Source organism: Pristiophorus japonicus, chromosome 3, assembly GCF_044704955.1.
Source record: "Pristiophorus japonicus isolate sPriJap1 chromosome 3, sPriJap1.hap1, whole genome shotgun sequence".
In the NCBI taxonomy this organism is placed as follows: domain Eukaryota; kingdom Metazoa; phylum Chordata; class Chondrichthyes; family Pristiophoridae; genus Pristiophorus; species Pristiophorus japonicus.
Genome location: NC_091979.1, coordinates 163,585,491 through 163,612,611, shown reverse-complemented (window position 1 = coordinate 163,612,611; position 27,121 = coordinate 163,585,491). Strand labels below are relative to the sequence as shown.

At 47.4% G+C, this 27,121-nt stretch overlaps 2 protein-coding genes across 11 annotated transcripts in view; one reads left to right on the top strand and one right to left on the bottom strand.

Moving 5' to 3' along the window:
* sgo2 (shugoshin 2) overlaps nucleotides 1-10,987 on the bottom strand; it is a 91,213-nt gene extending 80,226 nt beyond the window's left edge. The window contains exons 1-2 of one of the 2 annotated variants that reach the window (XM_070876022.1): nucleotides 10,839-10,987; nucleotides 10,376-10,547 (exon numbers count right to left, since the gene is read on the bottom strand). In XM_070876022.1, the coding sequence (XP_070732123.1) occupies nucleotides 10,376-10,502 (127 nt within the window). In that variant the 5' untranslated portion in view covers nucleotides 10,503-10,547; nucleotides 10,839-10,987. Of the gene's footprint in view, nucleotides 1-10,375; nucleotides 10,548-10,657; nucleotides 10,804-10,838 lie in introns of those variants that run through there. The other variant, XM_070876023.1, reaches the window with a different exon arrangement.
* A 220-nt stretch (nucleotides 10,988-11,207) lies between these two features.
* LOC139259994 (uncharacterized protein C2orf80) overlaps nucleotides 11,208-27,121 on the top strand; it is a 108,298-nt gene continuing 92,384 nt past the window's right edge. For 8 of the 9 annotated variants that reach the window (XR_011592695.1, XR_011592697.1, XR_011592696.1 and 5 more), the window contains exon 1: nucleotides 11,208-11,344. The gene's annotated coding sequence lies outside the window, so the exon portion shown is untranslated. Of the gene's footprint in view, nucleotides 11,379-27,121 lie in introns of all 9 variants that reach the window. The other variant, XM_070876026.1, reaches the window with a different exon arrangement.

Genomic DNA, 27,121 nt, shown 5'->3' with positions numbered 1-27,121 from the left:
GCTGGACCTGCATATTAATTTTGTGTTCATGTACAAGGACATTCAAATCGCTCAGAACACCAACATTTAATAGTTTCTCACCATTTTAAAAATATTCTGCTTTTCTATTCTTCCTACCAATAACCTCACATTTCCCCACATTATACTCCATCTGCCTTCTTCTTGCCCACTCACTGAAATGGTCTGTATCCTACTGCAGACTGTGCCTGCCACACAGCTTTGAAGATCTCTAAATTATCAGACTGTTTGTCAGACATCCACTTCTGGACAAGCAGAAATTCTCTCTAATTGAATATTGGTAAGACTGAAGCCATTGTTTTCAGTCCCCGCCACAAACTCCATTCCCCAGCCACTGACTCTGTCCCTCTCCCCAACTTCTGTCCGAGGTTGAACCAGACTGTTCGCAACCTTGGTGTCATATTTGACTCCGGAATGAGCTTTCGACTATATTTCCACAGCTTAAGACTGCATATTTCCACCTCCATGACATTGCCGGTCTCTGCCCTAGCCTCAGCTCATCCGCTGCTGAAGTCCTTATCCATGCCTTTGTTATCTCCAGACTTGACTATTCAACGCACTCCTGGCTGGCCTCCCACATTCTACCCTCTTAAACTAGATGATCCAAAATTTGACTGCCCGTGTCCTAACTCGCACCAAGTCTCACTCATCCATCACCACGGTGCTTGTTGACCTACACTGGCTTCCAGTTAAACAACGCCTCGATTTCAACATTCTCATCCTGGTTTTCAAATCCCTCCATGGCCTCGCCCCTCCCCATCTCTAATCTTCTCCAGCCCCACAACCCAGAGATGTCTGTGCTCCTCTAATTCTGACCTCTTGAGCATCCCTGACTATAAATTACTCAACCATTGGTGGCCGTGCCTTCTGTTGGCTAGGTCCAAAACTCGAACTTCCTGCCTAAACCTCACCGCCTCACTTTCATCCTTAAAACATACCTCTTTCACCAAGCTTTTGGTCACCTGCCCTGATTTTTTTACTTATGAGGCTCAGTGTCAAATTATTTTCTCTCATAATACTCCTTGGGATGTTTCACTATGTTAAAGATGCTATGTAAAAATACAAGTTGTTGTTTTATTAGCAAACTTGGATACATCACATTCAGTCCCTTTATCCAAGTCATTAATATAAATTGTAAATAGCCATGGCCTAAGCGTTCGTCGAGGAGGCCCAACAGGGAGTCAGGAGGCGGAGCGGCAGCATGGTGAGGCCTACAAGAGGCCAGCGTTCGTCGAGGAGGCAAAAAAGTAGAAAGAAATCGAAAGGTGACGTCATAGCCAAGGGGGTAAGTGATTGGCAAGTAGTTTTTCCTTTTCTTTTCTATATCAGTAAGTAACCTTTAGCATTGCTGTTACAAATTTAAGTTTAAGGGTTAAGTCATGGCAGGACAGCTCGGACACGTGTTATGCTCCTCCTGTGCTATGTGGGAAGTCAGGGACGCTTCCCGGTGTCCCTGACGACTACGTGTGCGGGAAATGCATCCGCCTGGAGCTCCTGACGGACCGCATTGGGCACTGGAACTACAGGTGGATGAACTCTGGAGCATCCACGATGCTGAGAATGACATGAATAGCACGTTTAGTGAGTTGGACTTACCGCAGGTAAAGCGTACACAGCCAGATAGGAATGGATCATCAACAGGAAGAGCAGTGCAAGGAAGATAGTGCAGGGGTCCCCTGCGGTCATCCCCCTGCAAAACAGATACACCGCTTTGGGTACTGTTGAGGGGTATGACTCATCAGGGGAGGGCAGCAGCAGCCAAGTTCATGGCACCGTGGGTGGCTCTGCTGCACAGGAGGGCAGGAAAAAGAGTAGGAAAGCTATAGTGATAGGGGATCCTATTGTAAGGGGAATAGATGGATGTTTCTGCAGCCACAACCGAGACTCCAGGATGGTATGTTGCCTTCCTGGTGCAAAGGTCAAGGATATCTTGGAGCAGGTACAGGGCATTCTGAAAAAGGAGGGTGAACAGCCCAACAATATAGGTAAAAAAACAGGATGACATCCAACAAGACGAATTTAGGGAGCTAAGAGCTAAATTAAAAAGTAGGACCTCAAAAGTAGTAATCTCAGGATTGCTACCAGTGCCACGTGCTAGTCAGAGTAGGAATCGCAGGATAGCTCAGATGAATACGTGGCTTGAGGAGTGGTGCAGAGGGAGGGATTCAAATTCCTGGGACATTGGAACCGGTTCTGGGGGAGGGGGAGATCAGTACAAACCGGATGGTCTGCACCTGGGCAGGACCGGAACCAATGTCCTAGGGGGAGTGTTGGCTAGTGCTGTTGGGGAGGAGTTAAACTAGTATGGCAGGGGGATGGGAACCTATGCAGGGAGACAGAGGGAAGTAGAATGGGGGCAGAAGCAAAAGATAGAAAGAAGTAAAAGTGGAGGGCAGAGAAACCAAAGACAAAAAGCAAAAAGGGCCACATTACACCAAAATTCTAAAAGGGAAAAATGTGTTAAAAAGACAAGCCTGAAGGCTCTGTGCCTCAATGCGAGGAGTATCGGAATAAGGTGGACGAATTAACTGCGCAGATAGCAGTTAACGGGTATGATGCAATTGGCATCACGGAGACATAGCTCCAGGGTAACCAAGGCTGGGAACTCAACATCCAGGGTATTCAACATTAAGGAAGGAAAGACAGAAAGGAAAAGAAGGTGGGGTGGCATTGCTGGTTAAAGAGGAAATTAATGCAATAGTAAGAAAGGACATTAGCTTGGATGATGTGGAATCGGTATGGGTGGAGCTACGGAATACCAAGGGGCAGAAAACACTAGTGGGAGTTGTGTACAGACCATCAAACAGTAGTAGTAAGGTTGGGGACAGCATCAAAGAAATTAGGGATGCATGCAATAAAGGTACAGCAGTTATCATGGGTGAATTTAATCTACATAGTGATTGGGCTAACCAAACTGGTAGCAATGCAGTGGAGGAGGATTTCCTGGAGTGTCTTAGGGATGGTTTTTTAGACCAATATGTCGAGGAACCAACTAGTGAGCTTGCCATCCTCGACTCGATCATGTGTAATGAGAAAGGACTAATTAGCAATCTCATTGTGCGAGGCCCCTTGGGGAAGAGTGATCATAACATGGTAGAATTCTTTATTAAGATGGAGAGTGACACAGTTAATTCAGAAACTAGGGTCCTGAACTTAAGGAAGGGTAACTTCGATGGTTTGAGGCGTGAACTGGCTAGAACAGACTGGCAAATGATACTTAAAGGGTTGACGGTGGATAGGCAATGGCAAACATTTAACGATCACATGGATGAACTTCAGCAATTTTACATCCCTGTCTGGAGTAAAAATAAAACGGGGAAGGTGGCTCAACCGTGGCTAACAAGGGAAATTAAGGATAGTGTTAAATCCAATGAAGAGGCATATAAATTGGCCAGAAAAAACAACAAAGCTGAGGACTAGGAGAAATTTAGAAGAATTCAGCAGAGGAGGACATTGGGCCCAAGTTTCGGGCCGCGCCTAGAACAGCGCAGCCCCATCCTGGACGCCCGTTTTTCACGCCACAAAGTGCGCCTAAAAAAAACTTCCAGATTCTCCGGCTCCCTGCAGGTCGTTTGCCGCTCGGCGCGGCGCAGCACGAGCTGTGGGGGGCGGAGCTAGGTCCTTGCGCTGAAAACGGTGCCGGGACCTCTGCACATGCACGCTACAGTGGGAGCGCATGTGCAGTAGCTCCAGGCGCCCAAAACTGTATGGGAGGGGCCCGAAGCACGCAGCCCCTAGCCCTGGCCGAATGGCCTCACTGGGGCTGCGTGCATAAGGCTGCCTCCCACGCCCAGCTCCTGCTTCCTCCCAGCCCGACTCACGCTCCCCCCCCCCCCCGCCCCCGGACCGGACCCCCGCTTCACCCCCCCCGCACCGGACTGGACGCGACCCGCGCTCCCCCCCACCCGACCTGACCTCCCTCTCCCTCCCTGCCCCCAACCTCCCCACCTTACCCTCCACCCGACCCGACATGACCTCCCCCGACACGAACCGACCCGACCTCCCTCTGCCGCTGCCGCCGCCCCCCCCCCCGTGTTCCCGACCGCCACCCCCACACCCCCAACCTCGACCAGAGTTCCCCCCGACCCGACGCCACCTACCTGTAAATCTGGTGCTGGGGATGGGCCCTGCCCGAAGTCTTGGGCCCGGCCCGTTCAGCCTCCCTCCCCCTTCCACCCCCCGGCTTCTCTTTCCCCCCCCCTTCTTCTCCTTTCCCCCCTCCCCCCCTCTTCTCTTTTCCCCCCCCTCTTCCCTCCCTTCTCCCCCCCTTCCCCATCTCCTCCCTTCCCTTCCCCATCTCCTCCCCTCTCCACCCCCTTCCCTTCTCCCCCACCCCTTCCCTCTCCCTCCCTCCCGTCTCCTTCCCTCTCCCCCCCTTCCGCCCCCCCCACCACTCTCCCCCACCTTCCCCCCCGACCTTCCTCTCCCCCCACCTCTCTCTTCCCCCCCCCCTCTCTCTCTCTCTCTCTCTCTCCCCCCCCCCTCTCTCTCTCTCTCTCTCCACCTTCCCCATCTTCCCCTTCCATACCTTTCCCTCCTCTCTCTCCCCCCAGCTTCCCCTCCTCCTCCTCTCTCTCCCGCCACCTTCCCCTCCTCTCTCTCTCACCCCACACCTTCCCCTCCCCCACCTTCCCCTCCCTCCTCTCCCCCACCTTCCCCTCCCTCCTCTCCCCCACCTTCCCCACCTTCCCCTCCCTCCTCTCCCCCACCTTCCCCTCCTCTCTCTCTCACCCCACACCTACCTTCCCCTCCCTCCTCTCTCTCTCTCTCCCACCCCACACCTACCTTCCCCTCCCTCCTCTCCCCCACCTTCCCCCTCCCTCCTCTCCCCCCCTTCCCCTCCTCTCTCTCCCCCCCTTCCCCTCCTCTCTCCCCCCCCCTTCCCCTCCTCTCTCTCCCCCCCCTTCCCCTCCTCTCTCTCCCCCCCCCCTTCCCCTCCTCTCTCTCTCTCTCCCACCCCACACCTTCCCCTCCCCTACCTTCCCCTCCCCCACCTTCCCCTCCCTCCTCTCCCCCACCTTCCCCTCTCCCACCTCTCCCCCCCCCCCCACACCTTCCCCTCCTCTCCCCCCCCACACCTTCCCCTCCTCTCCCCCCCACCCCCTTCCCCTCCTCTCCCCCCCCCCCCACCTTCCCCTCCTCTCCCCCCCCCCACCTTCCCCTCCTCTCCCCCCCCCCACCTTCCCCTCCTCTCCCCCCCCCACCTTCCCCTCCTCTCCCCCCCCCCACCTTCCCCTCCTCTCCCCCCCCCCCACCTTCCCCTCCTCTCCCCCCCCCCCACCTTCCCCTCCTCTCTCTCTCTCTCCCCCCCAGCTTCCCAACCTTCCCCTCTCTCCCCCCCCAGCTTCCCAACCTTCCCCTCCTCTCTCTCCCCCCCAGCTTCCCCTCCTCTCCCCCTACCTTCCCCTCCCCCCCCACCCCTTTCTCCCCCCACGTTCCCCTCCCCTCTCCCCCCCCACGTTCCCCTCCCCTCTCCCCCCCTCCTCTCTCCCCCTACCTTCCCCTCCTCTCTTCCCCCCCACCTTCCCCTTCTCACTCTCTCCCCCCATCTTCCCCTCCTCACCCCCTCCTCCCACCTTCCCCTCCTCACCCCCTCCTCTCTCCCCCCACCTTCCCCTCCCACACCTTCCCCTCCCTCACCCCCCACCTTCCCCCCCCCTTCTCTCTCCCACCCCTCCCCCTTCTCCTCCTCCTCCTCCCCCCCCCTCCCCCTGCCTCCTCCTCCCCCCCCCCTCCCCCTGCCTCCTCTCTTCGCCTCTCTCTCTCTCTCTCTCTCTCTCTCTCTCGAAACTTTGAAAACAGGCGCAAGTGGTCTCTCTCTCTCTCTCTAAACTTTGAAAACAGGCGCAAGTGGTCTCTCTCTCTCTCGAAACTTTGAAAACAGGCGCAAGTGGTCTCTCTCTCTCTCGAAACTTTGAAAACAGGCGCAAGTGGTCTCTCTCTCTCTCTCGCTCTCGAAACTTTGAAAACAGGCGCAAGTGGTGTCTCTCTCTCTCTCTCTCTCTCTCTCGATCGAAACTTTGAAAACAGGCGCAAGTGGTCTCTCTCGCTCGCTCTCTCGCTCGCTCGCTCTCTCTCTCGCTCGATCGAAACTTTGAAAACAGGCGCAAGTGGCCGGACACGCACCCTTTTGAAAAAGAAATTCTGTTCCAAAGTGAAACTGTTCTAACTGACTAGAACTGGAGCAAACTAAATGCTGAGAATTTGAATTTCTAAGATACTCCGTCCTAAACCAGTTGCTCCAAATAATCAGGAACAACTGAGGCCGAAACTTGGGCCCAAAGGGTTTAACTAAGAGGGGGAAAATAGAGTACGAGAAGAAGCTTGCCGGGAACATAAAAACTGACTGCAAAAGCTTCGAGATATGTGAAGAGAAAAAGATTAGTGAAGACAAACGTAGGTCCCTTGCAGTTGGATTCAGGTGAATTTATAATGGGGAACAAAAAAATGGCAGAGCAATTGAACAAATACTTTGGTTCTGTCTTCATGAAGGAAGACACAAATAACCTTCTGGATGTACTAGGGGACCGAGTGTCTCGTGAGATGGAGAAACTGAGGGATATCCTTATTAGGCAGGAAATTTTGTTAGGGAAATTGATGAGATTGAAGGCGATAAATCCCCAGGGCCTGTTTGTCTACATCCCAAAGTACTTAAGGAAATGGCCCTAGAAATAGTGGATGCATTGGTGATCATTTTCCAACAGTCTATTGACTCTGGATCAGTTCCTATTGTCTGGAGGGTAGCTAATCTAACATCACTTTTTAAAAAGGGAGGGAGAGAGAAAGCAGTTAATTATAGGTTAGCCTGACATCAGTAATGGGGAAAATGTTGGAATCAATTATGAAAGACGAAATAGCAGCGCATTTGGAAAGCAGTGACAGGATTGGTCCAAGTCAGCATGGATTTATGAAGGGGAAATCACACTTGACAAATCTTCTGGAATTTTTTGAGGATGTAACTAGTAGAGTGGACAAGGGAGAATCAGTGGATGTGGTGTATTTGGAATTTCAAAAGGCTGTTGACAAGGTTCCACACAAGAGATTGGTGTGCAAAATCAAAGCACATGGTATTGGGGGTAATATACTGATGTGGATAGAGAACTGGTTGGCAGACAGGAAGCAGAGAGTCAGGATGAACGGGTCCTTTTCAGAATGGCAAGCAGCGACTAGTGGAGTGCCACAGGGCTCAGTGCTGGGACCACAGCTCTTTACAATATACATCAATGATTTGGATGAAGGAATGGAGTGTAATATCTCCAAGTTTGCAGATGACACTAAACTGGGTGGCAGTGTGAGCTGTGAGGGGGACGCTAGAAAGCTGCAGGGTGACTTGGACAGGTTAGGTGAGTGGGCAAATGCATGGCAGATGCAGTATAATGTGGATAAATGTGAGGTTATCCACTTTGGGGGCAAAAACACGAAGACAGATTATCTGAATGGCGGCAGATTAGGAAAAGGGGAGGTGCAACGAGACCTGGGTGTCAGGGTTCAGTCATTGAAAGTTGGCATACAGATACAGCAGGCGGTGAGGTGGCAAATGGTATGTTAGCCTTCATAGCTAGGGGATTTGGGTATAGCAGCAGGGAGGTCTTACTGCAGTTATACAGGGCCTTGGTGAGGCCACACCTGGAATATTGTGTTGAGTTTTGGTCTCCTAATCTGAGGAAGGACATTCTTGCTATTGACGGAATGCAGCGAAGGTTCACCAGATTGATTCACGGGATGGCAGGATTGACATAATTGGGGGGATTGAATCAACTGGGCCTTTATACATTGGAGTTTAGAAGGATGAGAGGGGATCTCATAGAAACATAAGATTCTGACGGGACGAGATAGGTTAGATGCGGGTAGAATGTTCCCGATGTTGGGGAATTCCAGAACCAGGGGACAGAGTTTTAGCTAAGGAGTAGGCCATTTAGAGGAGGAGAAACTTCTTCGCTCGGAGTTGTTAACCTGTGGAATTCCCTACCACAGAGAGTTGTTAATGCCAGTTCATTGGATATATTCAAAAGGGAGTTAGATATGGGCCTTACGGCTAAGGGGATCAAGGGGTATGGAGAGAGAAAGCAGGAAAGCGGTATTGAGGAAATGCTCAGCCATGATCTTATTGAATGGTGGTGCAGGCTCAAAGGGCCGAATGTCCTATACCTGCACCTATTTTCTCTGTTTCTATATTTCAAACACAGATCCTTGTGTAACAACCTTTCACGTGGCTCCTTATCAAATGCCTTTTGAAGATGCAAATATACTACATCCACTGGTTCCCCTTTATCTACCCTGCTAGTTATATCCTCAAAAAACTCATGTGTCAAACATGATTTCCCCTTCATATGATTAGGCAGTGCCAGCATGGTTTTATGATTTAAGTACCTTGTTACCACTTCCTTAATAATGGACACCCAGGTGTCAGTGGAGATGTTGCACTTTATCAGAGAGGCTTTGAGGATGTCCTTGTAACACTTCCGCTGCCCACCTCTGGCTCATTTGCCACGGAGGAGTTGTGAGTAGAGCGCTTGCTTTGGGAGTCTCATGTCTGGCATGTGAACTATGTGGCCTGCCCAGCGGAGCTGATCAAGCGTAGTCAGTGCTTCAGTGCTGGGGATGTTGGCCTGGTCGAGGACGCTAATGTTGGTGCATCTGTCCTCCCAGGGGATTTGTAGGATCTTGCGGAGACATCCTTGGTGGTATTTCTCCAGCGGCTTGAGGTGTCAACTGTACATGGTCCATGTTTGAGCCATACAGAAGGGCGGGTATTACTACAGTCTTGTAGACCATGAGCTTGGTGGCAGGTTGGAGGGCCTGGTCTTCAAACACTCTCTTCCTCAGGCAGCCGAAGGCTGCACTAGAGGCCGTGTTGGTTCTCTTCGTCAATACCTGCTCTTGTTGATAGAAGGCTCCTGCGATAAGGGAAGTGGTCTACGTTGTCCAGTGGATCTTGATGACTTTTGGGGGGCAGGACTGTTTGGTGAGGACAGGCTGGTGGAGGACCTTTGTCTTACTGATGTTTAGCGCAAGGCCCATGCTTTCATGCGCCTCAGTAAATACATCGACTATGTCTTGGAGTTCAGCCTCTGTGTGCGCAGATGCAGGTGTCGTCTGCGTACTGTAGCTCGATGACAGAGGTTGGGGTGGTCTTGGACCTGGCCTGGAGACGGCGAAGGTTGAACAGATTCCCACTAGTTCTGTAGTTTAGTTCCACTCCAGTGCAGCAGAGCAGGTCTCCAGTTGTCCTGGTTAATCCTTGCCACTGGATAAAGACCTAGCTCTGTCAAGCCCCTGTGGTGACTGATGCACAACAGTCACCACACTTTAAAAAAATCCACACACAGGCATCTTCCATCTCTTCAATTGGTGTTCAGGACTGGAATATCAGGTCCTCCATTAAAACATCTGTGAACCCATGTGGAAGCAAATCATCCTTGTTCGCGAGACCACCTACGATGATGATGCTTTCTCCACCTACCATCTATTCTTTAGGTCGTGGGTTTTTTGTTGGACCTCAGCCTTCAGTGGAGCTGCTTTGTTGCCTTAGGTTCAGAAGTGCCCACCTACCTTTTCCTTCAACAACTGTCTGTCCCACCTGTGACACAGAGACTGTAATCTCCATTTGGACTGTACAGTCACCAGACAACTAACTTTTAGAGCAGAAGCAAGTCTTCCTCAATTTCAAGGAACTGCTGCTGATGATGATGATGACGGAGACTGCAGCAGTGCAGGAAGGCTCACCACCACCTTCTCAAGGGCGACTAAGGATGGGCAATAAATGCTGGCCTTACCAGCAACAGCCACATCCCAAGAATGATTTTTTTTAAAAAAACTTCCTCCAATCACAATTGAGCCACTACACTCGATATGTCACTTTAGTGATTCATTGTGAGCAATACCACAAGGACATTTGCTAATTCAGTTTGTGTTACATAACTTAGCTGTTTAGTAGTTAATATGTGCTCAGCATGCTGAAGTGTCTCAACAGTGACTCTGGTCAGGACAATATTTATAAATTGATTGCAACCCTTACTTATATTTTAGTCAGTTTTATAAATATAGATGACTTAAAACTGAAATTACAGCATTACTAATTTGGCTTACACAATACTTATATTAAATTAAAGTTCTGACATTACAACAGTGGCTACACTTCAAAAAAGTACTTAATCAGTTATATAGTGCCTTTCACAGTGGTTGTGAAAGGCACTATATAAATGCAAGTCTTTTTTCCTTTAAATCAGAAATTTTAATTTTTAATTCCAACATCAATCGACTGCTGTAAACATGGGTTGAGTATTGACAGGTTGAATACAAGGTCTAAGATTTGCAGAAACTCGCATCAGGGTAGGGGAAAATAGAGAATACTTACTTAGAATCTTGGTCTTAATCTTAGAGATCAGAGCTGCATTGTATTTTGTCTTTTTTAAAATACCATTCCTTCGCTCCCTCATTTTATCAGATAACTCCGAAGTGCTGGTAGATACAGTTGCGCACATCACTCGCTCCCCTCTTTCCAATTTAAACGTTACCAATTTGCACACCTTAAAAAAGGACATTACATTTTAATAGCACGCGATTCTTCATTCACCACTTCTGTCACATCGAACAATGAATATTCAATCAAATGCTTCAAAAAAATGCAAACACTCACCGATCAAATATTAAAAGCCCTTTCAAAAATTAGCACAAGTCTACTTGTCCAACAGAAAATGACACATTTGAACATTACTCAATTTTTAATTCCCGGGGAGTTCCACCATCCCAGTTTATCCTATTCCTTCCCGGGATAGTCACATCGAACTCTCACCACGAGAATATAATCGCAGACTAACCTGGAAAATTAACCTGTTTGCCTTTGTAAACACTCGATGTGCTGGCCACCCGGGTCCGTTAAAAATTTGTCTTCCACGCGCCACAAAAAAAACAAAATTAAACAAATAGCAACGATCTTGATTGGTCGAGCAATAAGCGCACGCTCGAGCGGCAGAGGGGATGAAGTACGTTCATTGGTTCCTACGATAGAGCGGCGAGCCACGCGGCGACTGATCCGACGTTTGTATTGGAGAACTGTCGCACGTGAACAGGGAGGAGCGGAACACGCGAAATGGATAGACACTTTCAATTGGGTACATTTGTTCACGTGGGTGAGAGGCTGTCGCTGGGACAACTGCTTCCGACTTCCTGCGTCTCGGTCTGGTCACGTGTTGCATCGAGCAGCGGTCAGGTGATGCTTGGCACGGCTCTGTGAGGTCACGTGAGGTCTAGCCGATGGTGATGAGGGGTTGCGGGTGTTTGCAGTAGGATTTAACCGACTGGGATTACTGGTTGGCCAATAAAGGTATTGGTAGGCCCACTTTCAGCATTGAGCAATGGTGCGTTTTGTGGAGTTTCTATGATCTACATTTTCAAATGTTAAACTGGGCAGCTGTGCTCGTCCAGGCTCGTTGGCAGATGGAATACACTGTCGGAAAATGTGAGGTCATCCACTTTGGGGGAGAAAAAACAGTAAAAGGGAATATTATTTGAATGGGGAGAAATTACAACATGCTGTGGTGCAGAGGGACCTGGGGATCCTTGTGCATGAATCCCAAAAAATTAGTTTGCAGGTAATCAGGAAGGCGGATGGAATGTTGGCCTTCATTGCGAGAGGGATGGAGTACAAAAGCAAGGAGGTCCTGCTGCAACTGTATAGGGTATTGGTGAGGCCGCACCTGGAGTACTGCGTGCAGTTTTGGTCACCTTACTTAAGAAAGGATATATTAGCCTTGGAGGGTGTTCAGAGACGATTCACTAGGCTGATTCTGGAGATGAGGGGGTTACCTTATGATGATAGATTGAGTAGACTGGGTCTTTACTCGTTGGAATTCAGAAGGATGAGGGGTGATCTTAGAGAAACATTTAAAATAATGAAAGGGATAGACAAGATAGAGGCAGAGAGGTTGTTTCCACTGGTCGGGGAGACTAGAACCAGGGTGCACAGCCTCAAAATACGGGGGAGCCAATTTAAAACCGAGTTGAGAAGGAATTTCTTCTCCCAGAGGATTGTGAATCTCTGGAATTCTGTTGAGGCTAGCTCATTGAATGTATTCAAATCACAGATAGATAGATTTTTAACCAATAAGGGAATTAAGCGTTATAGGGAGCGGGCGGGTAAGTGGAGCTGAGTCCACGGCCAGACCAGCCATTATTTTTTTGAATGGCGGAGCTGGCTCGAGGGGCTAGATGGCCTACTCCTGTTCCTAATTCTTATGTTCTTATGTATGTCCAGGGTACTAGCAAGGGTGAAAAGGGAGATAGAGTAAACCAAGGCAAGGATGTCAGGCTTGAGCGTTAAAAAACCTGCAGATAGAGTAAGAGAAGTCAGCTGGGGTAGTGAGGTCATAGACAATTGTGAGGTTGTGTGAAATTATTTAAAAAAGGATCAAAATTAGTCAGTCTCCTAACAGAGGATGCAGGAAGGGATGTGCACTACCATAAATGGCCTATAAATCAGACTAGATTTGGGATTTTTCAATTCTGAACGATTTGAAAACTAGATTTTTCTGCAATTTTTGGTGCTGTTTTCTTGTATCTTTCCATTACTGACTACATAAGTACACACTTCTTAGAGAATTTTACAGATTACATAAAATAGATTGTACAGCACAGAAACAGGCCATTGGGGGTAATGTACTAGCGTGGATAGAGAATTGGTTGGCAGACAGGAAGCAGAGAGTCGGGATAAACGGGTCCTTTTCAGAATGGCAGGCAGTGACTAGTGGAGTGCTGCAGGGCTCAGTGCTGGAACCCCAGCTCTTTACAATATACATCAATGATTTGGATGAAGGAATTGAGTGTAATATCTCCAAGTTTGCAGATGACACTAAACTGGGTGGTGGTGTGAACTGTGAGGAGGATGCTCAGAAGCTGCAGGGTGACTTGGACAGGTTAGGTGAGTGGGAAAATGCATGGCAGATGCAGTATAATGTGGATAAATGTGAGGTTATCCACTTTTGTGGCAAAAACACGAAGGCAGAATATTATCTGAATGGCGGCAGATTAGGAAAAGGGGAGGTCCAATGAGACCTGAGTGTCATGGTTCATCAGTCAGTGAAAGTTGGCATGCAGGTACAGCAGGCGGTGAAGAAGGCAAATGGCATGTTGGCCTTCATAGCTAGGGGATTTGAGTATAGGAGCAGGAAGGCCTTACTGCAATTGTACAGGGCCTTGGTGAGGCCTCACCTGGAATATTCTGTTCGGTTTTGGTCGTCTAATCTGAGGAAGGACGTTCTTACTATTGAGGGAGTGTGGCAAAGGTTCACCAGACTGATTCCAGGGATGGCTGGACTGACATATGAGGAGAGACTGGATCAACTGGGCCTTTATACACTGGAGTTTAGAAGGATGAGAGAGGATCTCATAGAAACGTGTAAGATTCTGACAGGACGGGACAGGTTAGATGCAGGAAGAATGTTCCCGATGTTGGGGGAGTCCAGAACCAGGGGACACAGTCTTAGGATAAAGGGTAGGCCATTTAGGACTGAGATGAGGATAAACTTCTTCACTCAGACATTTGTTAACCTGTGGAATTCCCTGCTGCAGAGAGTTTGTTGATGCCAGTTCATTGGATGTATTCAAGAGGGAGTTAGATATGGCCCTTACGGCTAAAGGGATCAAGGGGTATGGAGAGAAAGCGGGAAAGGAGTACTGAGGTGAAGGATCAGCCATGATCTTATTGAATGGTGGTGCAGGCTCGAAGGGCTGAATGGCCTACTCCTGCACCTATTTTCTATGTTTCTATTCAGCCTGTTATGTATTTATGCTTGGGGTCACCAGACACCAGAGGGCACCACCGTCGGAGGTCATTGGGCTGTGCGTGTGCGGTCACTGGTATATAAGCTTGGTTACCATGTCTCGTGGGTTACTTTGGGCGAGAATAAAGTTGGGCCAGGTTTATACCTGAGGCAGTTTACAGAAACAACTCTTTTGAGCCATTGCATTCATTACATTTGGCGACGAGGTAACTTAAGAACCTTCACATGTTCAATGGGCACTATTGGAATTCTGGAGAGATTCGCATATGGCGAGGATTGGGTAGATTTTATCGACCACCTGCATCAGTATTTTGTGGCCAACAAAATGGAGGGAGAGGCTGACGCAGTTCAGCGTAGGGCGGTTTTCCTCACCGTTTGTGGTCCAAAAATTTATGGCCTCAAATAATCTTCTCTCGCTTTTACGTCCAATGTACAAAGAATATGGGGATTTGTGTGCTTTGATGCATAGCCATCTTAAGCCAAAAGCGGGGATCATCATCTCTCGCTATCACTTCTACACGTATGTTCGTGCTGAGGGCCAGGATGTGTCGGGATTCGTCGCCGACCTGAGCCCTGTAAGTTCGGGAATGTGTTGGAAGACATGCTGCGAGATTTCTTCATGGTCGGCATCAACCATGATGTGATTCTTAGGAAGTTATTGGCTGAAGAGAAGCTGGATTTGAGCAAGGCCATCGTGACTGCCCAGGCATGCATGACGATTGATAATTTGAAGCAGATATCATCGAAGAGTCGGAGCTCAATGGCAAGTACTGTAAACAAGATTATGTCGTCGTTTGACAGAGCTGCTTATGGCAGGGCCTACTTGACTGCTTATGTGAAACCTGTAGCTGCTTAAAGTGCGGCAACTGGTACGAATCCGATTTCATACTGTTGGCATTGTGGGGGTAATCATTGGTGTCATCAGTGTCAGTTTAAACAGTACTCCTGTAATGGCTGTTTGAAAATGGGGCATATTCAGAGAATGTGCCCACAACTGAGCAAGCGTGCTGCTGCTCATCACATTGCTGATGATGACCAGACCAGTGCTGGCCCAGATACACAACCCGAGGAGGAAGTGCATGGTCTGTATTCGTTCTTGGAAAGGAGCCAGCCGATAATCGTTAATGTGACGCTGAATGGCGTGCCTGTAGCAATGGAGCTGGACACGGGTGCGAGTCAGTCGATAATGAGCCAAAGGACATTCGACAAGCTGTGGGACACTGAGGCTGTGAAACCTAAACTGAGTCCAGTTAATGCCCAGTTGTGTACTTACACTAAGGAACTCATACCGGTGATTGGCAGTGCAGTAGTCAAGGTGTCATATGATGGTGTGGTTCATGATCCACCATTATGGATTGTCCCAGGTAATGGTCCAACGCTGTTTGGCAGGAATTGGTTCGAGAAAATCAAGTGGAATTGGAATGACATCAAAGCGTTGTCATCGGTGGATGACACTTTGTGTGCTCAAGTGCTGAAGAAGTTTCCTTCTTTGTTTGACCCGGGCATTGGTAATTTTACTGGAGCCAAGGTGCAGATTCATCTGGATTCTAATGCAAGGCCTGTCTATCATAAAGCTCGGTCTGTTCTCCACATGATGAGGGAGAAGGTTGAAATTGAGCTTGACAGACTCCAACATGAAGCGGTCATATCACCGGTCGAGTTTAACGAGTGAGCCAGTCCTGTTGTTCCTGTGTTGAGTGATGGCACTGTCAGGATTTGTGGAGACTACAAGGTTATGATTAACCGATTTTCAAAACAGGATCAGTACCCGTTACCGAAGGCTGACTACCTGTTTGCCATGCTAGCTGGTGGAAAGTCATTCACTAAACTGGATCTGATGTCGGCCTATGTGACACAGGAGCTTGTCAGCACTTCAAAGAAACTCACCTGCATCAATACCCATAAAGGACTGTTTCTCTACAACACGTGTCCTTTTGAAATTCATTCGGCTGCAGCCATATTTCACAGAGGACTATGGAGAGTCTACTGAAGTCCGTTCCTAGAACTGTCGTGTTTCAAGATGACATTCTGGTCACAGGTTGTGACAGTACTGAACATCTGAACAATCTTGAAGTCCTACATCTGGACAAAGTGGGACTCGGGCTGAAACGTGTGTCTTCCTGGCACCTGAAGTTGAATTCCTGGGAAGGAAGATTGCTTTTGATGGCATCAGGCCTACTGTTTCGAAAACCAAGGCCATCAAAAATGCACCCCGGCCTCAGAATGTGATGGAGCTGCATTCATTCCTTGGGCTACTCAACTACTTTGGTAATTTCTTACCCAGATTGAGCACTTTGTTAGAGCCACTGCACGTGCTACTAAAAAGGTGACAACTGAGTCAGGGGTGTGTCTCAAGATAGAGCCTTTGAGAAAGCCAAGAATCTGCTCCGTTCAAACAAGTTGCTTGATCATTATGATCCGTGTACGTGTCTTGCATTGGCCTGTGATGGTTCATCATATGGGGTTGGCTGTGTACTCCAACAAGCAAATGAGTCGGGTAAGCTGCAACCTGTTGCGTATGCTTCGAGAAGTTTGTTGATGGCAGAAAGAGCTTGCAGCATGCTAGAAAAAGAAGCTTTGGCTTGTATGTATGGGGCCAAAAAAATGCATCAGTACCTGTTTGGTCTTCGTTTTGAACTTGAAATTGATCACAAGCCACTCATTATTTTCGGAAAACGAAGGGATTAATACCAATGCATCATCCCGTATTCAAAGGTGAGCATTGACATTGTCTGCCTATGATTATGTTATTCATCATAGACCTGGCACTGAGAATTGTGCCGATGCACTGAGTCGTCTGCCATTGCCCACACCTGTGGTGGAGACGCCTCAACCTGCAGATCTACTGGATGCTTTTGAGAGTGAAGGAAGACCTGTCACTGCTCAACAAGTTAGGATCTGGACCTGACATGACCCTATTTTATCGGTTGTGAAACGTTGTGTCCTCGGTGGTGATTGGTCTGTAATACCTATGGGAATGTGTGATGAGACCAAACCTTACAACTGTCGCAAAGATGAACTGTCCATTCAGTCAGATTGTTTACTGTGGGGTAATCATGTTATGCCTAAGAAAGATAGAGAAAAATTTGTACGTGAACTACATAGCACTCATCCTGGTATTGTCATGATGAAAGCCATTGCTAGGGCTCATGTATGGTGGCCTGGAATTGACTCTGATCTGGAATCATGCCTGCATCAGTGCAATACTTGCATGCAGCTAAGTAAAGTACCAGCGGAATCTCCGCTGAGTCTTTGGTCGTGGCCATCTAAACCATGGTCGAGGATCCACATCGATTTTGTGAGCCCTTTCCTGGGAAAGATGTTTTTTGTTGTGGTGGATGCATATTCGGTTATGTATGCAACACCTTGTAACCAGCATTCTACCGCCACCAGAGGGCACATCTGTTGGGAGTCCCAGCATCCCTTGGGAGCACTGTATATAAGCAGGCCTCCCATGCTGTGCCGGCACTCTGGAGTCAGAATAAAGAGACTAAGGTCACACTTAAATCTACAGTACTCATGTCTCAAATAAAGCAATGTGACTAACAACTGGTGAGGAGATAACGAACCATCACGCGAAATTTCCGAGAGAAATTCTCAGAAGGTGACGATTGGGAAGCCTTCGTGGAGCGACTCGACCAATACTTCATGGCCAACGAGCTGGAAGGGAGTGTGAACGCTGCCAAACGAAGAGCGATCCTCCTCACTGTCTGCAGGGCAACAACCTACGTCCTCATGAAGAATCTTCTTCTTCCGGTGAAACCAACAACCAAATCACATGAACTGTGTACGCTGGTCCGGGAGCACCTAAATCCGAAGGAGAGCGTTCTGATCACAAGGTATCGATTCTGCACATGTCAGTGGTCTGAAGGCCAGGAAGTGGTGAGCTACGTCGACGAACTAAGGCACCTTGCAGAACATTGTGAATTCGATAGTTTCCTGGAGCAAATGCTAAGAGACTTTTTTGTGCTTGGCATTGGCCATGAGGTTATTCTTCGCAAACTATTGACTATTGAAACACCAACCCTGAGCAAAGCCATAATGATAGCCCACACAATTATGTCCACCAGCGATAACACCAAACAAATTTCGCAGCATAAAGATGCTTCGGCAAGTACTGTACACAAAGTAACGTCGTTTTCAGGCAGGAATGCATATAGCAGAACGTACACGCCTGCACGACCTCACATGACTCCGAGTCCACCATCAAGCGTTGAATGCGAGGCAATTAACACCTTGTTGGCGCTGCAGAGGTGATCATCGAGCCCATCAATGCTGCTTCAAACACTATGCGTGCAAAGGCTGTGGAACAATGGGACATCTCCAGCAAATGTGCAGACGAGCTGCAAAACCTGCAAACCACCACGTTGCAGACAAAGACTGATCCATGGTGGATCAAACTGGACTAGAGACTCAAACCGAGGAGGCAGAAGTGTATGGGGTGTACATCGTCACCACGAAATGTCCACCGATCATGTTAAAAGTTGAACTGAACAGAATTCCAGTATCCATGGAATTGGACACGGGTGCGAGTTAGTTTATCATGAGCAAAAAGGCCTTCGAGAGGCTGTGATGCAACAAGGCACAAAGGCCCAAGCTGAGCCCTATTCATACCAAGCTGAGAACTTACACTAAAGAGCTGATCCATGTAATTGGCAGCGCAGCAGTAAAAGTCTCCTATGACGAAGTGGTGCCTGAACTACCACTATGGATTGTGCCAGGAGATGGCCCCACACTGTTCGGCAGAAGCTGGCTGGGAAAAATACGCTGCAACTGGGACGACATCAGAGCGTTTTCATCTGTCGATGACGCCTGATGTGCCCAGGTTTTGAGCAAGTTCCCGTCGTTGTTTGAGCCAGGCATCGGAAATTTCTCTGGGGCGAAGATGCAGATCCACTTGGTTTCCGGTACACGACCCATCCACCACAAGGCACATGCGGTGCCATACATGATGCGAGAGAAAGTGGAGATCGAGCTGGATAGGCTGCAATGAGAGGGCACCATTGCGTCGGTTGAATTCAACGAGTGGGCCAGTCCGATTGTTCCGGTTCCCAAAGGCGATTGCACGGTCAGAATTTGTAGGGACTATAAAGTAACAATTAACCGTTTTTCGTTGCGGGACCAGTACCCACTACCAAGGCAGACGACCTATTTGCGACGCTGGCAGGAGGGAAGATGTTCACCAAGTTGGACCTGACCTTGGCCTACATGACGCAGGAGCTGGTGGAATCTTCGAAAGGCCTCACCTGCATCAACACGCACATTTACAATAGATGCCCGTTTGGGATTCGATTGGCCACGGCTATTTTTCAAAGGAACATGGAGAGTCTTCTAAAGTCGGTTCCGCGCACCATGGTTTTCCAGGACGACATATTGATCACAGGTTGGGACACCATCGAAAACTTGCAGAACCTGGAAGAGATTCTAAGTCGGCTAGATCGTGTGGGGCTCAGGTTGAAACGCTCGAAGTGTGTTTTCCTGGCGCCAGAGGTCGAATTCTTAGGGAGAAGAATCGCGGCAGATGGCATCAGACCCACTGATGCCAAGATGGAGGCCCTCAAGAACACGCCGAGACCACAAAACGTGACTGAGCTGCGGTTGTTCCTGGGACTCCTCAATTACTTTGATAATTTCCTACCCAGGTTAAGCACCTTGCTAGAACTTCTACACATGTTACTGCGCAAGGGAGATGACTGGGTATGGGGGAAACTATAAGAGACTGCTTTTGAGAAAGCCAGAAATCTGTTATGTTCCAACAAACTGCTTGTTCTGTATGACCCATGTAAACGTTTAGTGCTAGCTTGCAATGTGTATTCGTACAGGGTCGGGTGTGTGTTACAACAGGCTAACGAATCGGGAACATTGCAACCGGTTGCCTATGCGTCCAGGAGTTTGAAACAGAAGCTCTGGCATGCATTTACGTGGTGAGAAAAATGCACCAGTATCTGGGCTTAAGTTGGAGTTAGAAATTGCCCTTAAGCCACTCATACCGCTATTCTCAGACAGCAAAGGTATCAATACCAATGCCTCTGCTCGCATCCAAAGATCGGCGCTCACGCTGTCTGCATATAACTACGTAATTCGCCACTGACTAGGCACAGAGAACTGCGCTGATGCTCTTTCAGCTGCCATTGCCCACCACTGGGGTGGAAATGACACAGGCTGCAAACTTGCTCTTGGTGATGGATGCATTCGAAAACGAAAAGCCACCTGTTGCGGCCCGCCAGATCAGGACCTGGACCAGCCAGGATCCTTTACAGTCCTTTGTAAAAAAAAAACTGTGTCCTCCATGGGAGCTGGTCCAGCACCCCAGCGGAGATGCATAATATCTTTTAATATTATTTCTTAATAGTCCTTTGAGCTCAGTTAAATCTTCCAGCTTGAAGGACCAGGGGAATTGGTGGTGCTTGCTCTTCCATGTAAACATCAATATCTTGCTAATCTCATCGCTTATCTTTAATGTCATTGTCTTCCTGGCGTGTGTATATACGTCATGTGTGCTTTTCCCACTGCCACCGACACTCTGGGAGTAAAGCAAAAGTTAGGCATTGTAATGTTACAAGTCGAGCCTCTGTAATCGAAAGTTCCCAGGCTAGTTACCACACCATATTCTCCGCGCCCTTGATAGGCGTAATGTGTGTGTTTGGTTCGGGCAGGGCTTATTCCAATGACACATCCTTCCGTAGTATTCTCAAACCCGCAGCTATCCTTGCTCCCGTCTCCCACTGGGTGAGGGCATATAGTTAGGCTTCCTTCTCTCTGGCACCCTATAAAGATATTCCCCTTATATTTCTATTTTTGATCTCATACTGGTCCATCGCGGATGTACTCTTCCCCTCGTATTTTTGTTTCCCCTTACATCCTCCTGTAACTGCATACACCCTAGTCATTCCTTTCAGGCGTCTAATGGCCCAGTGTGCTGTGCCATTTCTTTCAAATGAGTGCTATTTATTTAATCTGGAACTCGCCCGATTTGTATCTGATCCATATTGTGTCTCACCTGACCGATCATCCATCTCCCATAAGCATGACATGTGTCTCTTTTTCTGTCCTCGGCATCGTCCTCTCATTCCTGCTTATTTACCTCGTTAATTGTTCGTGCATGGCCTTCCAATACGAATATACCCTCTAGCAGTATTTTGGATGTTTTAGATCCTAACTCTGAAGATTCTATCCCTATCCTGGCCTGTTTCCTCATTAGTACCTCCATCATTCCCCTCAGACTATCTACTCCTGCCTGGATCGCCTGTATATCTAGTGCATCTACTAGAGAGGTCCCTGTACTTACTCCAGTTAATACGTCATTCCCTTTAGATCTCCTCTGTCTTCCTCCTTTGTGTCTCGGCTGCTTGTGATACTCCCTTGCTCCTGATGTGTCACTAGCTTTTCTCAGGATTGTGTCGAGCAATCGTGTGTACAATGCTTTAATCTGGGGCTAAACTTTTCTGGCAGGGCTGATAAATGTATGCTCATGGGTAACATTTCATGCTGCAAATTGTCAAATAACAACACTACTTCTGTTCCAGGTTTAACTACCACATGCTTTCCCAAGATTAATTCCCCTGGTTTACAATATTCAGGTAACATTTTGTTACCCACTTATCCTTCTGGCTTCAAGATAAACGCTCCTGACACTCCGAAGCCGCCCCCTATAGGCTGCTTTACGTAGTTGTTGTACCCTCCGGTGTGGGTAAATGCTTCTGGGCCTCATAGGGGCAGCCTTGTAGCTTGTCCTTGTAGAATCGGAAGGGTGGTGGTGATCACATTTATATTCTGTTGATAAAACACATTGTTTGCACTGTTACTCCGGGCATGTGCCCTTTTCCAGATCCATTTTATTATAGCCAGTACCCTTAATATTGCAAATATCCATCTTAATCCTCTTAAAAAGTCCAACTGTCGCACCTTTATATTCTTTCAGCTGGGACCAGTGCTTCCATCGATCCCTACCTTTCATATTCACGTAAGCACACGTATTTCCACTAATTAATACCTCATATGGTCCGCTCCACCGAGGTGTTGAACCCTGGTTTCTCTGCCACCTCTTTAACCATTACCTTCACCCCCACCTCGGGGATTATAGCCGAGGCAGTTATCTCACCGCCTTCGTCCTCCTCCTTCTGCCTTTCCCAGACCTCTTGTTGCATACCTTTTAATTGCTCACTCAATTCCATCACATACTTCCTGATTCTGTCTCGTAATGGTCCTAATAAAGAAACCACCCGGAGTCATGGGTAGGCTATGATGTGAGAAACTTTATTACAAGCATGCAGGGGACAGTACTCTGCGTGCTCTGGTTACAGAAGAATATTACACTGCTTGTTTGGGACATGAAGCCTCTTTTTATGAAGCCTCTTTTCTTGTGCAGTCAGCATTGCAAAACGATGATGGAAATGCACTTCAAAGGAGGAACAAAACAGCACTGGGTCTGTCCCAGGCTCTAGTTCAAAAAATGCCAAATATCCACTCTTATCTCAAACAATTTGCAGCTTGTATTCTGGATTATAAGTGAGGGCTGATTCTTGCCCTGTTGCTGTGATTGTTGTAACACACAATTTGCAGAACCTCATGACCAGTTCTGCCACTGCAAGCCAACAAGAGATGTGTCTGCCGACAATTAATTGGTATAAAAAAGTAACTGCTGTCGTGATTCTGTTTCATAACGTTACTTTTATATTATGCCAACTGATTAAAATGGACAAATGCACGGTCCGATCACGTGATCCTGTACTTCACTGGTAAGATCAGCCTGTCGGAACGATCATTCTGTAAATCCTATTTATTAAGTACAATGCTCTGAATTATTCAAAGTCACGTGTCACAAGCATGCAATTATCGCCAGGTCAAATGTAAAGTGTTTATTTTTCAGTATTATAAGATTCAGGGGACCGAACGTTAGCAAAGACTCTCTCCGATCAAACAATATATGTCTGTGACTGACAGCTGCTCAACCATTGGCTCTGCCCATGTGACAGGCTAATAACTACGCCCGTGTCTTTTCCATAACTCGAACAGAGTCTAGCATGTAGGCTTTGAAAGCTGCTTTCTGTTACCTCAAATGTTCCAGTTTCAAGGCCATCACATCTCACTTTCTGTGGTTCTTCAACCACCGTATCTGAAGTCACAAGTTCAACTTATATTGTCCTTTGTTCTAAACTGTTAAAGCCTGCAGTTTTAACATTTTAATTTTTCCAAAGTCCCTTTTACACTTTCGCAGATAGCTCCCCATTTGTCCAGGAGTTTGACCTGATCCCTGAAGGTATTTCTGGATTGTTTCCAAAACTTTTAGTCTTAATTTCTTTTTTTTTAAGAGATCAGATTTAACTTTTTATTTTAAATGTATCTCATTTTGTTGTGTCTTTTCTTAACCAGTGGTACTTGAAACCTTCACAACAAAATTAACTTTTCACTGTTCCCATCCTAATTTCTGCTCCCCTTTTGTAGTATTTGTATTTATTGTTGGATTACAAAATGTCAAATATGGTAATACTGTTTTTTATCGGACTTCTCATTTATGCTTATAGTGATTCACAGATTACAGAATGCAAAGTACTTGTTTTAGAATTGTGTGCCTAACTTCTGTTTTAGAAGCTGAACATCAAAAACTCTCAACTTTTGCTCTGTAACTTCAATTTTGTGATACAGTATCTCAAATTACATCTTTTTAAGCTTCAGCTTCTGACACAGTAGTTGTGTAATTTTATTAAAAAGGCTTCCAAACCCAAGATTTTCGAATACAACCAAAATGTTTATCAAGGAGAATCACCTGAAATATCTCAAAATTCCAATTCAAATATTGTACTGCCAGTCTCTTATTTAAAACTCTTTACTGAGCTAGAAGCTTTCACGTCAAGGTTTTACACAAAGGAAAATGGGGGCGTACTTCCCCAGCCCGCAGCCTTGAGAGACCCACGCAGGCTTTTTTTTTTTAAGGCATTACAATTTCCCTTCTCTGTTCTTTATCTCATTCCTAGACTAAATTTATTGTTTTTCAACCCAATATAATCAATAGTTACATGTTTTCTTTTGACAAGTGAGCGTGTTGAAATTTTTTTTTAAATCAACGGGACCACGCATTTTTTATCTGTTGCTCAACAAACCTATCCTTTGTGCATTTCCTTGCTCCATAACTTCTTATCCGAATAAATCCACACCTTCGTTTCTAACTTAAAATGTAATTCAATTCTAGGTTCACACTTTCTTAAAACTTCCCACTTACAGGACAACGCTGCAAAGGGTTAAAAAAACTTTCGCTCTGTCTGAAAACGTGGGTGGAGCCAAAACAAACAGACAGCTCCACCACTTTCTCAAACAGGCTTTCAGACACATGAAAAGTTCATTAATTCCCACCTCAAATATTCCGCAGTCAAAAATCACACTAGCACTTTCATTCAAAGACAGACATTCACAAAAGTCTCTCTTCATTCAACAAAGTTTATTGTTTGGCCGGCTCTATTTTTGGATCCATACTTCACTTAAGATAGTGACGATCAGGTTTTTTTATGCTCATCCGAAAAATATCTACTAAGCGAGCCGTCTGGCCCCCAATCTAGTGTATCTTTACATGCCATTTCTATACTGGGTCCAGGAGATGTCGCTCGGTATCACGATCCTATGGTCTAAGCGTGTTCCCTGCACCTACTTGATCCTGGCCGTCACGTGGGACCAAGTCCTCTTAATTCAGGCTCAGGCTAGGTGTTTGAGATATTAGACCGTCTGCTCGTGTCGATCAACCGGCGTCCACTTTCAGCACCCCTATTTCCCGTTACGTGGCGCGTTTTGTTAGGTTTTTGCCGCCAACCTGGCTTAGGGGATTTTGCCGCCTTCCTGGCTTGGAGAATCTTGCCGCCTCCCCGGCTACACCAAACCGCACCACTTACTCGAGTCTGTCCCCACTTGTTCTTTGGTCGTGATCTTGTCAAATCCCACAGTCCGTTTTGAGAACTCTAATTTATGGGTGATAAATGAAAAATGCTCACCCTCTTTCGCTCAACGTTGCTGGGGAATGGCAAGACTTCACGACCCTGCTCGCAGCGCCAAATTGTGGTGACCGAGGAGTGGACCAAGTGATATATAATGTCGACACTTGGGTAGAGATGACAGATTTCGGTGTGTGATTCAAAACGGTTTATTCGCAGGCCTGGGGAGAACCTTCCGAGATCGCTCTCGGATACAACTCCGAAGTTTAAAACTAAGTTACAGCATTACATATTTTTTAGTACAAGCGTATCTTGCAGGCAAAGTTTGCATCTCATCATTTTTCTTAATTAAAGCATTGTGTCTTGAACATTCTTTTCGAGTTACATTTTATCTTGTACAGATAGAAACTGTGTGCTTCTCAAGGCCTTATCTTCTTGGGTGTTTCATAATTATATCTCACTGATTGTCTTGCTACTTCATTTTTAGCTTTTCCAAGTTAGCATAATTGTATAATTCAGTGCTTTTAGATTCTGTAAGTTAGCATAATTATATAATAGTGTTTTTCTTCACCCTAGCCTTCGGATTTTGCAAGTTAGCATAATTAAATGAGGGTTGATTCAGAGCTTTCTCCAGTCCAGCTTCCATACATAGGTTTAAATGATCCCAGGCTATGCATCTTACTTTGGGGCTATTTAGGGTTATTTTAAAAGCTATAGCCAGATCACATGTGTGGTGGCTCGGCATCGACTCAGATTTGGAGTCTTGCATGCGCCAATGCAACACTTGCTCTCAACTGAGCAATGCACCCAGGGAGGCACCGCTAAGTTTGTGGTCATGGCCCTCCAAACCGTGGTCTAGGATCCACGTTGACTTCGCTGGCCTGTTTCTAGGCAAAATGTTCTTGGTTATTGTGGATGCTCATTCAAAATGGATTGAGTGTGTAATAATGTCTGTAAGCACGTCCACTGCCACCATCGAAAATCTACGAGCCATGTTTGCCATGCACGGCCTGCCTGATGTCCTTGTCAGCAACAATGGGCTGTGCTTCACCAGTGCTGAATTCATGACCCGCAATGGGATCAAGCACATCACATCTGCCCCGTTCAAGCCCGCATCTAACAGCCAGGCAGAACGAGCAGTCCAAACCATCAAGCAAAGCTTGAAATGTGTGTTGGAAAGCTCCCTGCAGACCTGCCTGTCCCGAGTCCTGCTCAGCTATCGCATAAGACCTCACTCGCTCACCTGGGTTCCCCATGCTGAACTGCTCATGAAAATGGCACTCAAAACAACACTCTCTCTAGTCCACCCTGATCTCCATGATCATGTCGAGGGCAGGCAGCATCAACAGAGCATATACCATGATCGCGCAAGTTTGTCACGCAATATTGAAGTCAATGACCCTGTATATGTACTCAACTATGGACATGGTCCCAAATGGCTTGCTGGCACTGTCGTAGCCAAAGGGAGTAGGGTGTTTGAAGTTAAACTCGCAAATGGACAAATGTGCAGAAAGCATTTGGACCAAACCAAACTGCGATTCAGAGACAGCCACGAGCAAGCTGAAGAGGACACCACCAACTTCGACCCTCCGATACACACACAAGTGACAACCAACATCACGGTTGACCACAAAGCTGAACTCATCATCCCCAGCAGGGCCAGCTACGCAGCAGCCCAGCAAAGACACAACCAACTCACCTGCACCTGTGTTTGTACCGAGATGAATCCGGGGTCGGGGAGAGGCCTATAAAGGCCCAACTTGTGCAGCTACAGGGAGAAGGCAAAAAAGAAGAAAGAAACAGAAAGGTGACGTCACAGCCAAGGGGGTAAGTGATTGGCTGGTGATTGGTGAGTAGTTTTTCTTTTTTCTCTTCTGTAACAGTGAGTAAATTTAGCATTGTTGTTGCCAATTTAAGTCATGACAGGAGAGCTCGGTCACGTGATATGCTCCTCCTGTACCATGTGGGAACTCGGGGACATTGCCAGTGTCCCTGACGACTGTGTGCGGGAAGTGTATCCGCCTCCAACTCCTGACGGACTGCGTTGCGGAATTGGAGCTAAGGGTGGATTTACTCTGGAGCATCCACGATGCTGAGAATGACATGAGTAGCATGTGCAGCGAGTTGGTCTTACCGCAGGTGAAGGGTCCACAGCCAGCTAGGGAATGGAAGAGCAGTGCAAGGAAGGTAGTGCAGGGGTCCCCTGCGGTCATCCCCCTGCAAAACAGATACACCGCTTTGGATACTGTTGAGGAGGATGCCTCATCAGGGGAGGGCAGCAGCAGCCAAGTTCATGGCACCCTGGCTGGCTCTGCTGCACAGAAGGGTGGGAAAAAGAGTGGGAGAGCTATAGTGATAGGGGACTCTATTGTAAGGGGAATAGATAGGAGTCCAGAATGGCAT